Below are 14,534 nucleotides of genomic sequence, written 5' to 3' on the forward strand. Positions count from 1 at the left end.
TAATTGATCTTTGGAAAACTTTACCAATGTTAAATATTTCCTTCAAAATAAAGGTCTTTCTTTTCTTCTCAGATCGTTAACTATTATTTACTCTTTTCATAACACTATTTTTATCATTGTAGGAAATCACAAAAAATATCTGATTCATGGAAGCTGTGCCTTTAAAATATTGCCCATTAACTCCAAATTCACTCTTTTTTACCTGCGTGGTAATGGATCTGTGCCCTTGATGACTTCTTCTTTTCCAGATAGCCTAAAGTCAGTAGAAGATGAAGTAGAACTTTGTCAGTACAGGGCACTGGAGATACACTGTAGGAGGAAAGTATTTTTGCTTCCTGTTCCAGTGTGCTCTCCAGGCAGGATCCTACATGGCCTGTGCTTCTCCAGGGCTTGGCCCTGGCAGTACACTGTAGTCAGTAATGCCCACCAGTAATACCTGGTAGCTTCTTCAGAAGGTTTTGTAGCAGAATGCTTCTGGTGAGATATCTCCCCATGGCAACCAGCTAGTTATCTGGTGGCAGGTTAATTACGTTGAAACTCTTCCATCATGGAAGAGGCAGAAGTCCATCCTCATTGGAATAAATAATCTGGATAAGGTCTTCTCTGACTATAATGTCTCTGCCAGTAACCAAAATCATTAGATGCATAGAATAACATGTCCATCAGCATGGCATTCTGCACAGCACTGAGTCTCATCAAGGTATTCATTTAATAGCAAAGTAAAGCTATGGGCGCATGCCTATTAAGTTAACCAGTCTTACCAATACTTATAACCTAGAACCAACTGGCCTAATTGAATAGTAGAATGGCTTCCTGAAGATTCAGTCATGATGCCAGTTGGGAAATGATATCCTGAAAGTGTAGGATTCTATTTGACATGATGCAGGATATGCTTTAAATAAGAAAGCATTTTATGGTGCTGTTTCTCCAATAGCCAGAATACACGGTAGTAGGAATCAAAGGGTTGGAGTGAGAATGACTGTCTCATTATTACGCTTAATAACCCATGTGTGTAAGTTCTAGCTCCGGTCCTAGCAGTTTATAAAGAGCTCTTCTGGTCTGGAGATCTTACCTCCCAATAGATAAAGGCTTCCCTGTGCATTGGAAGATGAGATTGCCACCTCACCATTTGGGGCCCCTGATAATCACGGAACCAACAGGCTAAAAATTGGGGTTAACCTACCAGCTGGAGTGATTGATTTCAATAACCAAAGGGAAATTGACTTGTTTCTGCACAAAAGAGGCAAAAAAAGACCATGTGTGGAACCAGGAGATTCTCTGGAGTACCTCTTAGTATTTCTATGCCTAATAATAAAGGTTAATGGAAAACTACAGCAATCACAAAAAAAAATGCAGGGGGACCCCTGGGTGGCTCAGTCAGTTGAGCGTCTGGCTTCAGGTCAGGTCATGATCTCACAGTTTGGTTCATGAGTTTGAGTCCCACATCAGGCTTGCTGCTGTCAGCGCAGAGTGCACCATGGATCCTCTGTCCCCCTCTGTCTGCCCCTCCCCCACTCATGCTTTCTCCCTCAAAAGTAAATAAACATTGGGGTGCCTGGGTGGCTCAGTCAGTTGAGCGTCTGACTACAGCTCAGGTCATGGTTTTGCAATTCGTGAGTTCAAGCCCCGCATTGGGCTCTGTGCTAACAAACAGCTCAGAGCCTGGAGCCTGCTTCAGATTCTATATCTCTCTCTCTCTCCCCCTCCCCTGCTCATGCTCTGCCTCTCTCTGTCTCTCAAAAATAAACAAATGTTAAAAAAATTATTTTAAATAAACATTAAAAAAAAGCAGAACAGTTATGGATTCAGACCTTTTGGGAGTGAAAGTTCATATCACTACACCAGCTAAAGAACCCAACCATCTGAGGTTCTGGCTAAGGGTGAGGGAAATACAGAATGGGTAATGAAATAAGGAGGCCATAAATATCAATACTGTCTCACGATCAGTTACACAAATAAGGGATATAGTCACTTCGCATGTTTTTTATGTGCTTTTCACATGCACGTGTTCATTTTTATCTGCTTACCATTTTTTTCTTCTACTTGTCATTTTCATTTTACATATAGGTTGTTGGTGATTAACAGAAATTTAAATGTGATCGCAACTGAATAATTACAACGGCTCTTAGGACTGTGCTTTTCCTGATTTAGGGAAATGTCTACATTGGTAAAAAGGATAGCTATATCTTAAAGGAAGATATATAGATTTGATTTGTTGTTGCATAGGAAGGACAACTGTGTACAAAAGGGTGTAAATGGAAGATGAGTATCTAAAGGGGTGGACTGTACCTGTTATCAATTTACTGCCTAATTTACCTCCTTACTGTCTGATCTATGAAAATGGATCTGTGCCCCTTGGCATTTATTCCTTTTAACTGCTGGCATGATATTAAGCTTTGTCAGGAAAGGTCACTGAAGAGACATTTCAGGAAGAAAGGGTTTTGTTTCCTGGTTCCAGGATACTCATTCAGCAGGCTCCCGCAGAGCTTACAGCTTGTCAAGGGCCTGGCTTCCTCAGGGCCCAGGTCCTGTAGCTCAGGTGGCTACCAGGCCCCCATGTAATAGGCAGCTCCTGTAGCACCTGACCCCTATAAATGATAGTGGCCAGAGGTTTCTCCCAGCACTCCCCACCGTGGGCAGTTTTGTAGCAGTAGTGCCTCTGGCTCCTGCAACGCTTGCAGCCTTTCCAGATCTTAGCTGCTATAATGCAGGAAGCTTCTGCATATGGTTACTGCAGGGTGCAATTGTCAGCAGTACTGAGCAGCCAGCAGCTTCTCTTGGCAACAACCTCCACTCCAATGCTATTTCGGGCGAGTGTCTCCAGTGAGACAACCCTGATAAATAGCTTCCCTTCAGGTGGGCTCACAGTAGTGTGCTGCCAGTGAGGTATCTCTCTGCGAAGAGATTCCTCAGCACTCCTAAGGTGGCTTTTTCTAGCGAGTTTGAAAGGATGATGTCTGTCATCCCAAGGGCAGGTTTCCAACAAATTCTGCCAGTGTCGCACCACAACAACTTCTAATAAGGCATCTAATGAGCCACGGCTCTGGCCTCTTCAACAGGGTCTAGATCTCAGACCCAGGTGGGGCTCCTTCCTTGGGTAGTCTATCTCAGTCCTAATTCTAAGGTTAGTAGCTGCTTTATATATGCTATGCCTATATTCTTTAGCATTCTCTTCACTGCTTGCTAGCCCATCCCTTGTTACTCCAGTCCCTTGTCTTAGCTTTAAATTCTTTATAAACTTATAAACTTCAGAAGTTGTGAAATCTGTACCGTTATTATTATTATTACTACTATTATTTAAAGAGGCAAGTGTCAAAGGGACAATCAAACAGACACATTTTTCCTTGTCAAAAAGACAGATTTCTACTCTGGCATTTTCAGTATCAAATGGACACTCCCTAATTCATAATACAATTAATAAAAATTTTATTTTAAAAACTTTTCTCTGATATCCACAATTTAAAACAATTGTTTTAAATACACGCACACACATACACACACACACCATGGTTCTAACCTGCAAAGAGATAAATATCTAATACAAGACTTCCACAAACTCACTAGTAATTCTAACTTGAGAGAAAGTATACGGTAAGTACTACGGTAGTTCAGATTGAAAGAATATAATGGCGGTTACTGACAGAAACTCTGCCTCTGAAGAACAAACCAGATTTTGGAAAACATTCAGAGGGATGAAGACAGAAGCACTCAAAACACATTTGAAGAAGACCCATAAAAGTGCAGTTTAAAGCACTGACTCAAAAAATTACTGCTAGAAACCTACTATGTATCAGCACTGCCCTAAGAGGTAGGTAGTGACTGGTAGTTACTGTAGTGCCTGGACGGAGGAAGGTCCCTGCCTCGAGTTTATAGGAAGTGACGATGAAGTTAAAGAGCAAGCAGTTCACAGTGTGCATATGTAATTCCTGGCTAGAACTACTCCTCTAATCATCACCATCATTTTATGTAAATGCAGAGAATGCTAACATGCAGTATAGACATCTGAAAACAATGTTTGTGGGAAATGACAACTGCCTGAATTAAGACAATGGGCAGTTGGAATGGAGCACAGGGGTCCCAGAAGAAAGGATTGAGGAGGAAGGATCCACAGAACTTAGGTGGGGGAGGAAGATGAGACAGGGGGGCGGATGCCCTCCCTCAGCCCCTTAGCAGGATAAGAAGATTATGGGATGCAGTCCATCCAGGAAATGCTGAGTGAGGTAGCCACAGTGAGTTACACTTATATTTATATAAATATAAAAGGTACATTTAAAAATAACCCAATTGATCTCGATAGCAGTTTTACTAAGGAAACGAACAATACATATATAATTTTTCTTATATTTAAGATTGAGAATCATGAACAGCACAAAATTCAGTCATTCCAGATTGAAAATACTACAGTAAACTGAAATCTTCTGAGGTTGCTTGTGGGGAGATGGGAGTAGTGGTAGGAACAAAACTGACAGAACCGAGCGATTGACAATATGCCCCTTAGCTAGTGACACAACTGTTATTTAAAACAATTGATTTTTACATTAAAAGTCAATTGTTAACTTTTAAAGGGAACAAATTGACTAAACCAGAAAACAGATATGTGCGCATTTCCGTGAAGAACAGAACTATCGCCACAAGAGTTGCACAATACAAATACCTCCAGTTTTCCTGTCTTAGAAGTTTCCTCTGACTTACCTCCACACATATCTTCCAACAGAGTGTTACAGGGCTACCACAATGGTCCTATTTCCATACTCAGGTCACATTTACTTAGCACTGAGTGAAAATATGATGTTCAGAGGAGCGGTATACACATCAAACAATGCACTGGTAAGTAGAATTCTTAACCTACGGTTTCAGCTGACATAATTGGTTGCTAAGGGCTTTGGGAAGAATTAAAAATCTAAAAATTGTTCCTAGAATATCTCTCCCTGAAAGGTCTTGATAACAAAGCACCATTCTGCTGCAGCTTTAAAAACACAGGGGGTGAAAAAATACACTTCAACAGTCTTAACTAGGAACTAGACCTGGATGATCTTTGTTCTCCCATCAACTGTTCAATTCTTAATCTCCAGAAAGATTCTCTGAACTTCAGATTTCAGATTAAATGCTGATACAGGTGGTACCATTAAGATCCAAATCAATATGTAAACTCTAGATGGAGAGGTTAAAATCCCCCGGATTCCCCTTCAGTCTAACCCTATAAAATCTACAATTTTAAAATCTATTTTAATAGTTGATTTTCCAGAGACCACAAGATTTATTTTTGCATATGCCCTTGATGGAATTAATGAGAGAAAGAGAGAAAAGCATATGCTTAAATGCCTGGGGGCAACTAGATAGAACAAAGGAAGATATTACAGTTTATTAACACAATTCCAATACTCACAGCATATTGCTTGCTCTCAATATTCCAGAAAGAACATGCATTATACAATCCAATCTCTGTAACTAATGTGCTTATAGCCTTTAAGAGGGTGATATTTACCAGCTAAATATTGGTCAAAATAGTAGCTAACATTTAGACATCTGCTTTAAAGAGAAGCATTTCTTCCACCTGCTTCTACAGGCCACAAAGATACACTCTAGTTAACATATTACTGACAGGATGATGAGAAAGCTCCTGTCAGACGCCGGCCAGCTGGGTGTTTGAGACAAAATACACAGCCCCAGCTGACTAGTTAAAGAAAGTCTGGTGAGGTACAATTATAGAGGCATATGACAAGACTTCATGCCTGACTGATTTGAGAACCAATGACATGACTTTAAACAGCAATATTCTCTACCTCTGGTCACAAAACAGCAATAAGTCAACTGATATACTCTTGTAATATCATGATTTATTCCTTTGCTTTGAATACATGAGACTTTGGTATGATGTTCTGCTAGTCTACTCGAGATTCTCTTGGGGCTTAAACATCTAGGGCCTGCCTACAGCATGTATAAAATCAATGTTCTTGTTCAGGATTACCAGGAACACTTCTGTGTATAGTTGATAATGTATATACCAATGGAATAAAGACTAAATTGTTTATGTCCCAATTCATAAAACTTCAACACAGAAAAATGTAATAATGGGTCCTGACAAAGTACCACACTTTAGTGGGCAGGGAGATGGGATCCATGGATGATGGGGATTAAGGAGGGCACTTGTGATGAGCACTGGGCGTTGTATTTCAGTGGTGAATCATTAAAGTCTACACCTGAAGTTAATATTACACAGTACGTTAACTAAGTGGAATTTAAATAAAAACTTGAAAAAACAAAACAAACAAAAAATACAACACTTTAATGGGGGAGAGGGATTCATTAAAAGTGTGAAAACATATGACTCTTGATACTTTTGCTAACATATTTCAAAATTAACTTTTTTTATTTTAAAGTTAATGTCTATAAATTACAAATTATAATTTTAACTACAAACAGCACCTAAGAAAAGACCTTTAAGTAAGCTGATTGATTCTCTCCCAGTGTATCTTCACTAAAACACCCAGCAACTATAAGGTTGACAAATATGGTTCTAATAAAATAGAAGTTTTATTAAAGAGTAAACCCAAACAAACAAAATTCCTAAAACTATACATAAAATTATAGATCCAAAGATGCCTTAAGTTACTTGTGCTCTTCCAATAGTTAAAATTTTGGCTGTAGACATAAAAAATGAAAAATGAGTAAAACACAATTTGTTGCATTAATACTAAATACAGTGTAGTCTTCAAGGCATATAGAATGAGAATGTAAAAAGCTTAAGAGTCAGTCAATTCATTGATACTTAACTATTCCTTCCTTGGGTGTTTCAGAGATTTCACTAAATTCTTCCTAAAATATAGTTTATTTCTAATTTATGTTATAGTACCAGTCTTTGACCTTAAATGTTACTATGCATGGAATTTACAGAAGATATAGAAATAGATACATGAATTTTTCAAGATAGATTTAAGTAAAACAGCTTCCCCCACACAAGAAGGGTAAGGGGGTCATGAAACCAAGCATGAATTATGTTTCTTTTATCAGTACTACTGCCCCAGAGAATGAATTAAAACGAAGCTGGTAACTTAGAAGTGACATCACCATCGAGTTTTCATGAATTGTCATAAACAATTGGTAAAAGTTTACCTCAGACATAAGAAACAACTCCCTGAATAATACCAAGTCTTTATTAAAATAATTTTATTATTTAATTCAAATAAAGTGAAAGGGTAGGCATGTTAATTTTTACTCTAAACTGCAGAACTAGTCCGTTATAAAATTATAGCTAATAATCATTGAATCAACATTGAATGTTATGCAAATACAATTCTCAGCATTACACATATATGTATATATACACACGTGTATATACATATATACATATATATATACATATATACACACACACACATATATATGTATGTATACATATATATACATACATGTATATACATATATATACATATATACACACACGTGTGTATATATACATATGTGTTTATATAGCTATACAGAGATAGAAATATCTCAATCTTTACAACAACCCTATGAGATTATAACTATTACTACCATTCTCCCAGTTTACATGTGAAGAAATAGAGTCACAGATAAGTTATCCAGTTATTAAGATGTGTTTATAAATTGCAATAAAGAATAACACCACTATTTTATAGTAATCATATACTCAGATTTATTTCAAATGTTTTTGTAAATAGGGAAGCGTATATGTTCATTCGCATAGCTCACTCCTGCACTTCATTTAGATCTCTGCTCAATATTACCTCATTTAAGAAGCTTTCCTATATAAAACTGAGGCCTGCCCCTCACCTTTCAACCTGTACACACACTCTCCTTATCATTTATCCCTTGGTATTCACCATAATAAGATACAACAGCTATTTTCATTCAATTCAGTTTCATCTGTTCAATATACGTTCCAAGAGTGTTTGGACTTTGCTTACTACTGAATCCTTAGTGCCTACAAAGTGCCTACCATATAGCAGGTTTCATGATAAGAATTAGTTCCTAGGCCTCTGAGACAGTTTGTACAATCTTTGTAATCTTCAGGACAATATCCATATAGAAATATTATTTATAACCTTGAAACAATCATGTTTAAAAAATAAGGAGGAAGAGAACAGGGAGAAGGAAGAATGGTTTTACCTCAATGGTAAATTAAAAATAGAAAAGCAAATATATAAAAAGTCCCAAATGATTCAGATTACATTTCTCAATATCATTTTAAGAAAATGCAAATGACCTGTCAGGACTTGTGCTTGTTCTCTGACTGTACTACATCATGTCTCCATACTTACTCCTTTAAATGTACACAATGTGTTTTTCAATATGTAAAATAATGTATTTTCAATTTTTTTGGAAAAGTGGGTATATCAATATTGTAATTCAAAATCTCAAAATTGTATTTTTTCAAATAAAGAGTAATGGAAATAAACCAGACCAGGACACTCAGCTTCACTTTACGTGTCTCTAATTAGCTATTTGGCCTTCAGATGACCATTTAGTCTCTCTAAACATACATCTTTTCATTGTTGAATACTACATAGATATCCTAGAGAACTCCTAAAACTGCTTCCAACGTACCAAAACTTTACAGCATGAAGTTTTTTTTATTTTTACTCTGGGAGAGCAAAACATAAAAACATTATCTTATTCTTATCAATTAACCAAATTTGTAAGGAAGCAAAGTCATGCAACACTAAATGTTTTTAATAAATATCTTGTTCATTACTCAAAATTGTATTTACATTAAAAATTTTTAGTAAAAATATTACAATTTTAATACTTTGTAGAAAAAAGTTAGGACACCTAGCAAAATACTTTTGAATATTCTTCTCTGACCCAAGAAAACTCTTATTCTCACTGCCTTTACCACAGTAGTGAAGACCTTCCAAAAGAACATTTCAGTGAGTAGCATAAAACCTGTGATTAAAAAAAAAAACAGAATGGTACTCTGACTTTTAAGTTATTATCAGCCTGAAGAGCTCCTCCAAATCAGAACTATTATAGAATCTACTCCCAAACCACTACTTGGCAACAAAGATGAATCTACCTATTACCAGGTTAGGATAGCAGCTATTATCATGGCCCCTTGATTTCTTTCAAGTAGTTCCAATGGAAAAAGCCACAAGTGAATAATAAAGATCTCATAATAGCTCTTAAGAATTCTTTATATGGTAGAAGGCACTAAAATGAACTCTGGAGAGTTAAAAAGAAAAAAAAAAACTCTCATCTCCTGATAAGAAAAAATAATTAACCTGACTTAATGCATCTGAGAAGGCCTTCTATAAATCAGACTTTTGTACTTCAAGAGCCAGATTAAAACCATATATCAAAAAAGTATGTAGATATTGTCTTGTTAATACACATAGAACATTTCCAAGTCTGCAGAGGTTCGTAGGTCTTTTTGTGAAATGCTCAACACGTTCCACTTAAAAGGAGAAGTGTGAAGTACTTACAGTGCTTAATTTGCTAGAGGTAATAATGACGCGCCTCTCATGTAACATGCTGGCGTAGAGTTGCAGCATATTATTCACATCCACGGCAACAAAATATTCTGTAAGATTTCTCTGTACAAGTGAAGAGTGATCGTGTAAGTTATAGCTCATGGTGATTATGAAGGAAAATATTTTATACATTTACCAACAAGTCTTAAGGTTCAAAGGAGGTTGTTATTAAAAATGGTATTCATTAAAATAATTAAATGTGATACTATCCTGCTGCCACACGAAGCACGTAACATTCTATTATTATTTGAAACATAATCCTACCCCAGGAAAATGTTTCTCAGAGGGCAATCAGAGGATCACACATTTCCACTCTCCCTCCCCAAGTACTTATAAAAGAAGCCCATTTCCTGGGCTCCAGTTGTAAACCTGCTGAATTTTAATCTTCAGAGTATGGCTCCAAGAATCTGTTTTTTAAAAAGGTATTCCTGATAATTCTTATATACGCTGAACTTTGAGAACTGCTGTTCCAGAAAATACATTTGAGTCTTTTTATGTTTCCCAATCACTCAGCAGACGGCATCATTGCCTGATACTATGTACTACGTACAAGGAACCCAGAGGATGAGATGGATTCATAAAGCAGATCTTTGGTCCTTTATTAAGGAAAATCCCTTTATATCCCATGTCAGACCTGCTCTATTCCACCATAACCAAATTAATTTGGGGGTTAGCCTAATTTGATTCCTTGATATAACACTTTATATTATTTCCCCCACATACAAACAAAATTGGGGTAATCTACATTAACTTTGACATTCAGATCCACTCTTTCTGATTTTTAACTTTCTGTACTCAAACTTAAGCATATCAGAAAGTTATAAAGTAATGAAGAAGACTGAATAAGATATGATAATCAACTGAAACCATAGTACCAGGTAGACTATGACTTAGAAGGCCTAAAATTTTTTAGTTGGGCAAGGAAACAAGAAATCTAATTTTCTTCAATTTCCAAAAGGCAGAAATTCTACCAGGACCAACTAGTAATGGCAGGGTACCTAACAAAAACTATAATATCAGTGAGTGATGCTGAATTTAGTGGGGAGAAATTCATTTCTTGTGTTGTGTATTTGAAAACTACCTTACCTTCCAATTCAACTCTTCATATACAAAATTACTTTTATGGCATTTAACATTAGTATTTTTCCTATAATATCAAAGAATGTAATTTCTAGATGGAAAAATATTTCTCAACACAGAATGCTGTGTTGATAATCTATTTCAGGCCCACATTCCAAACAGCTTCATCTAATCTTTTCACAGGACTTATCTGGACGCATCTGTACTAAAAATACCACTGACGGTCTTGGTTTGATACTGGAAAATTCACAACTGTCTTCCTAGATTCCACTCACTCATAACCCACGTACTTTGGAAACCAAACACTTAGTAGGTCTGAAAACATTTTGGGAAGAACAATAGAGTTCTAAAAAAAATAGTAAGTATTTCTGGAATGTTTTTTTCCTGTTTTTGATGTATCTTTTACTGTTCATAGAATTATTTCCACTGATTCACTGTATCTTTCCAAGGGAAGTTGAAAAAAATTACATAAGAGAAAATTTCCTTTTCACACAGCAACCAAAAGCCTCTTTGTCACTTCTACCTGCCATGTAAATCTTTCTACAGAATATTAATTTGCAATAACTACTAAAACACTGGAAGTATTTCTAACATGGCTACAATTAGGGCTCTAATTAAAATGTAAAATTTAGCAATAATTTCTTGTAGTACCCCTCAAGACCTACAAAATATGTATCACTTAAATTAAAATCAAGAAACCAAGCCCAGGACAATAAGATTTTCATAGAATCATACAAGTAATCTAAAATGCTACAGTCAGGTCACTAAAGAAACCATGTGTGTGAAAATATTTCCCATTGCCAGTATTCATCCCCCTCCACCCAAGTAAGGTCATCTGACATATTTCTTCTACATGATCGGGGGTGGGGGTCTCAGGACCTCACTGATTACATATGATCCTACCAAACTATCTCAATGGTATAAACAGTTTTTCTGATAAAAATTTCCTTACCTACAACCAAATATTTAGGAAGTAAAGTAGCAGACACAATAAAGACAAAACAGAGATAACACCATTATTCCTTATTCCTTCATTATTTCTAATAAAAAATGGAGAGTTACAACATATTATTTTCTCTATACAGAAATTCTTAAACGGCGGGGCCAAAATAAAATTCATAATATGAGTAGCATAAAAAACATAGAAAACAGAAAACTTACACTCTCAGGAATTGTTGGGAGTCCAGTTACATCTGGGGCAATGAAGTAGGAATGCTAATAAACAGAAATAAATCACATAAGAAAAGCAGAATTAAAATTCGGTAGCATTACATATAATTTAAGAAAAAATAACAAAAAATATCAACTAAATTAATAAACATCGAGGATTAACATTCAGGATTTTCTGAATTTGAGAGATTCTTAAATAAGACAGCAGGTCTATGAGACTGAGCAGTAACTTTCTCATACAAAGAATTAAGTGTTCATTAAAATTATTTAATTTCAAAATTGAAATAATCCTGGAAAAAATTTATCAGGACAAAAATGTATACACACACACACACACACACACACATTTAGAGAGACTGGAAAATAATGAGGTTTGCTTACACAAGAATAAATCAAAATCTATTAAGATTGCTGAGTTTCTATGATAAATCACAACAAATTTCTCTCGTACATATCAGCTACTATATTACAGCTACTATATTATTTAGAAATACTATCTTATTTAGAAAGCAGTAATAGAACATAATTTTTAAACATTAAAAAATTTTAATGTGATTATCTCAAAATATGAGCCTCATACACCTACTAAACAAACAGTAATTAGCTTCTGTAATAAAGCAATACAACAGTTCATAGATCGACTTATATGAAAAACATATTGTATATTTCTTCATGTTCCCCAGAATGTTCCCAAATTTTACCACCCAAAATCAGCACAACTGAATCACCAAAGTTGTTTTATTTTCTGTTCATATTAATCTCCAAAACTGTTTTACTATCTTAATCATATAAGGACATATTTAATGCCATTTTATAATTAAAGATTGGAAAAGAAACATTCTGGCCAATACTGGGCACAGTTGAACTAGTCAGAACAGGCTAGTTAGCATAGTCATAATGTATAATTTTCCAGGGTAGAAGAACAATATGAGATAAATCACAAGGTCTCCTGAGACCTTGTGACAAAAATGTGACAGAAATCTCATGCTGTGAATGCACTGTAACATTACTACTACTGACAATGGAGAATATGCACACATTTGGTCTTTATTATAAACTACTTTTATTTAGAGGGCTTGTTAATAATTCTGCATTTCATAAAACTATGCTTTAAAAGACAGTATAAACAGAAAATATGCTCCAAATGATTAATTTTCTTAAATGAGTCAAATTAACCATTTCTCAAAGGACTGGAGTGCATCTTAAAAACACAGTGAAAGAAGTCATTATTGTCTCAATTTAATAGTGATTTTTAGAACCCATTGTCCTTTTAACTCACCGGTACTAGGAAGGGCTGATCTTTCAGAACTTGCTCACTGGCAATAAATATCTCTTGGTTCTTATAATATATGAGAGAAAAAATGAATATTTTACTTTCATGGGGGGAAGTTTACACAATTTGCTGTGTATTTGAGACAAACCCATGTAGCCACACTATCCACTGAAAGTAACACTAATTATAAACGTTATTTTAAATGCTGCTTTGCTCATTTTATGCTAGAAAAATCTTAAAGAAGTATTTTCATTCTCAACTGAGAGTAGAAAATCCTTTAGATATTTAGTTATTTTGAAACATAAAAATAAAAATTTACATTAAGTATTAAGTTTTCATTCAATCTCAGTGATTTTCTAGGGGCTACAGTGTCAAGCCTTGAAAAATTCATGTGCTGGAGCATTCACGAAACACGAAATTATAAGAAAGTATAGCAGTTTCCCAAGACTTTTCACATTTTTCTATCAGAATTTGTACAAACAAAGTTTTCTTTCTACTTTGTGGAGGAACAAAAATTCTCAGGATGATCAATTTTAATCGGGCATCATAAAACAAAAACCTCTACTAGTAGCTGAAGACCAGTGTTTTTAACCCCGATTTTGCCACTGATTAAGAGCATAGCACTCACTGGACCTGGTACTTCAGTAATCTGTTGTTGAAATCAAATGAAATTACTAAATGGACTTTACCCGAATTTGAGGCAATATTCTATCAACCAGCTGATTTTGCAGTTCTTTAGATATTGTATTGAGAAAAGGTATACAAGATTTTAAAGCTACCCTAGACTACTGATTCAAAAGCTTACAAGAAGGCTTAAATTACAGAAATAACTGTCATACATAGAATAGGACACACTCAAGTTCCCTAAAAAGATCATTTCAGCTACAATACAAAATATCTTCTCCATATGAAATACAACTTCAATTCACTAATAACTAATATTTGTATAGCTTTTCATGGTATCTAGATAATGTCATTTCATGTAAATCCCCAAACAACTTTCTCAAAAATGGACTCATTTGATTTCTCAAATGAAGAAAAAGAATCCTCAAAAAGTTTCAACTTTTTTGCTTAACATCATACATTTAATAACCAGGACTTAAACCAGTATCTTCTATTCTTAGGTTTCAGAGGCCTAGTAGTTTTTGGATTTACGATTCTTACCAATAAAGGTGAAGTGTTTCGATATCCAGTATTTTTGAAATGTATTTTCATAAGATATTTACTCCTAAACAAATGATACTCAAATTTAAAGAGTTCATTTTTAAAATCTCTCATTAATGCTCTAAAATAGCTGCATCTATTATCTTAGAACCTACATTTCCTTAACCCCTTAACAAAGTGTTAGAATCATTTTATAAATATAACTCCTTCAAATAATGACACTTATTTTTGATAATTTGGAGCTTTTCTTTTTTCTTGGTATTTTTCTTTGGCCTTTCTACTTCATTCCCACTAGCCATACATCTTGTATTCCTTTGGCTTCAGTGACCTACAAATCTGAGTTTCTCCTTTGCTTT

General features: G+C 35.2%; 1 protein-coding gene across 3 annotated transcripts in view; it reads right to left on the reverse strand.

Moving 5' to 3' along the window:
• DENND1B (DENN domain containing 1B) overlaps positions 1-14,534 on the reverse strand; it is a 259,688-nt gene that overhangs the window by 114,552 nt on the left and 130,602 nt on the right. For 2 of the 3 annotated variants that reach the window (XM_078440761.2, XM_078440759.2), the window contains exons 8-10: positions 13,021-13,080; positions 11,733-11,786; positions 9,444-9,554 (exon numbers count right to left, since the gene is read on the reverse strand). In XM_078440761.2, coding sequence (XP_078296887.1) covers positions 9,444-9,554; positions 11,733-11,786; positions 13,021-13,080 — 225 coding nt within the window. The remainder of the gene's footprint in view (positions 1-9,443; positions 9,555-11,732; positions 11,787-13,020; positions 13,081-14,534) is intronic. The other variant, XM_078440760.2, reaches the window with a different exon arrangement.

The sequence above is a fragment of the Panthera onca genome, chromosome F1 (genome assembly GCF_046562875.1).
Source record: "Panthera onca isolate mPanOnc1 chromosome F1, mPanOnc1 haplotype 2, whole genome shotgun sequence".
Classification (NCBI taxonomy): Eukaryota; Metazoa; Chordata; class Mammalia; order Carnivora; family Felidae; genus Panthera; species Panthera onca.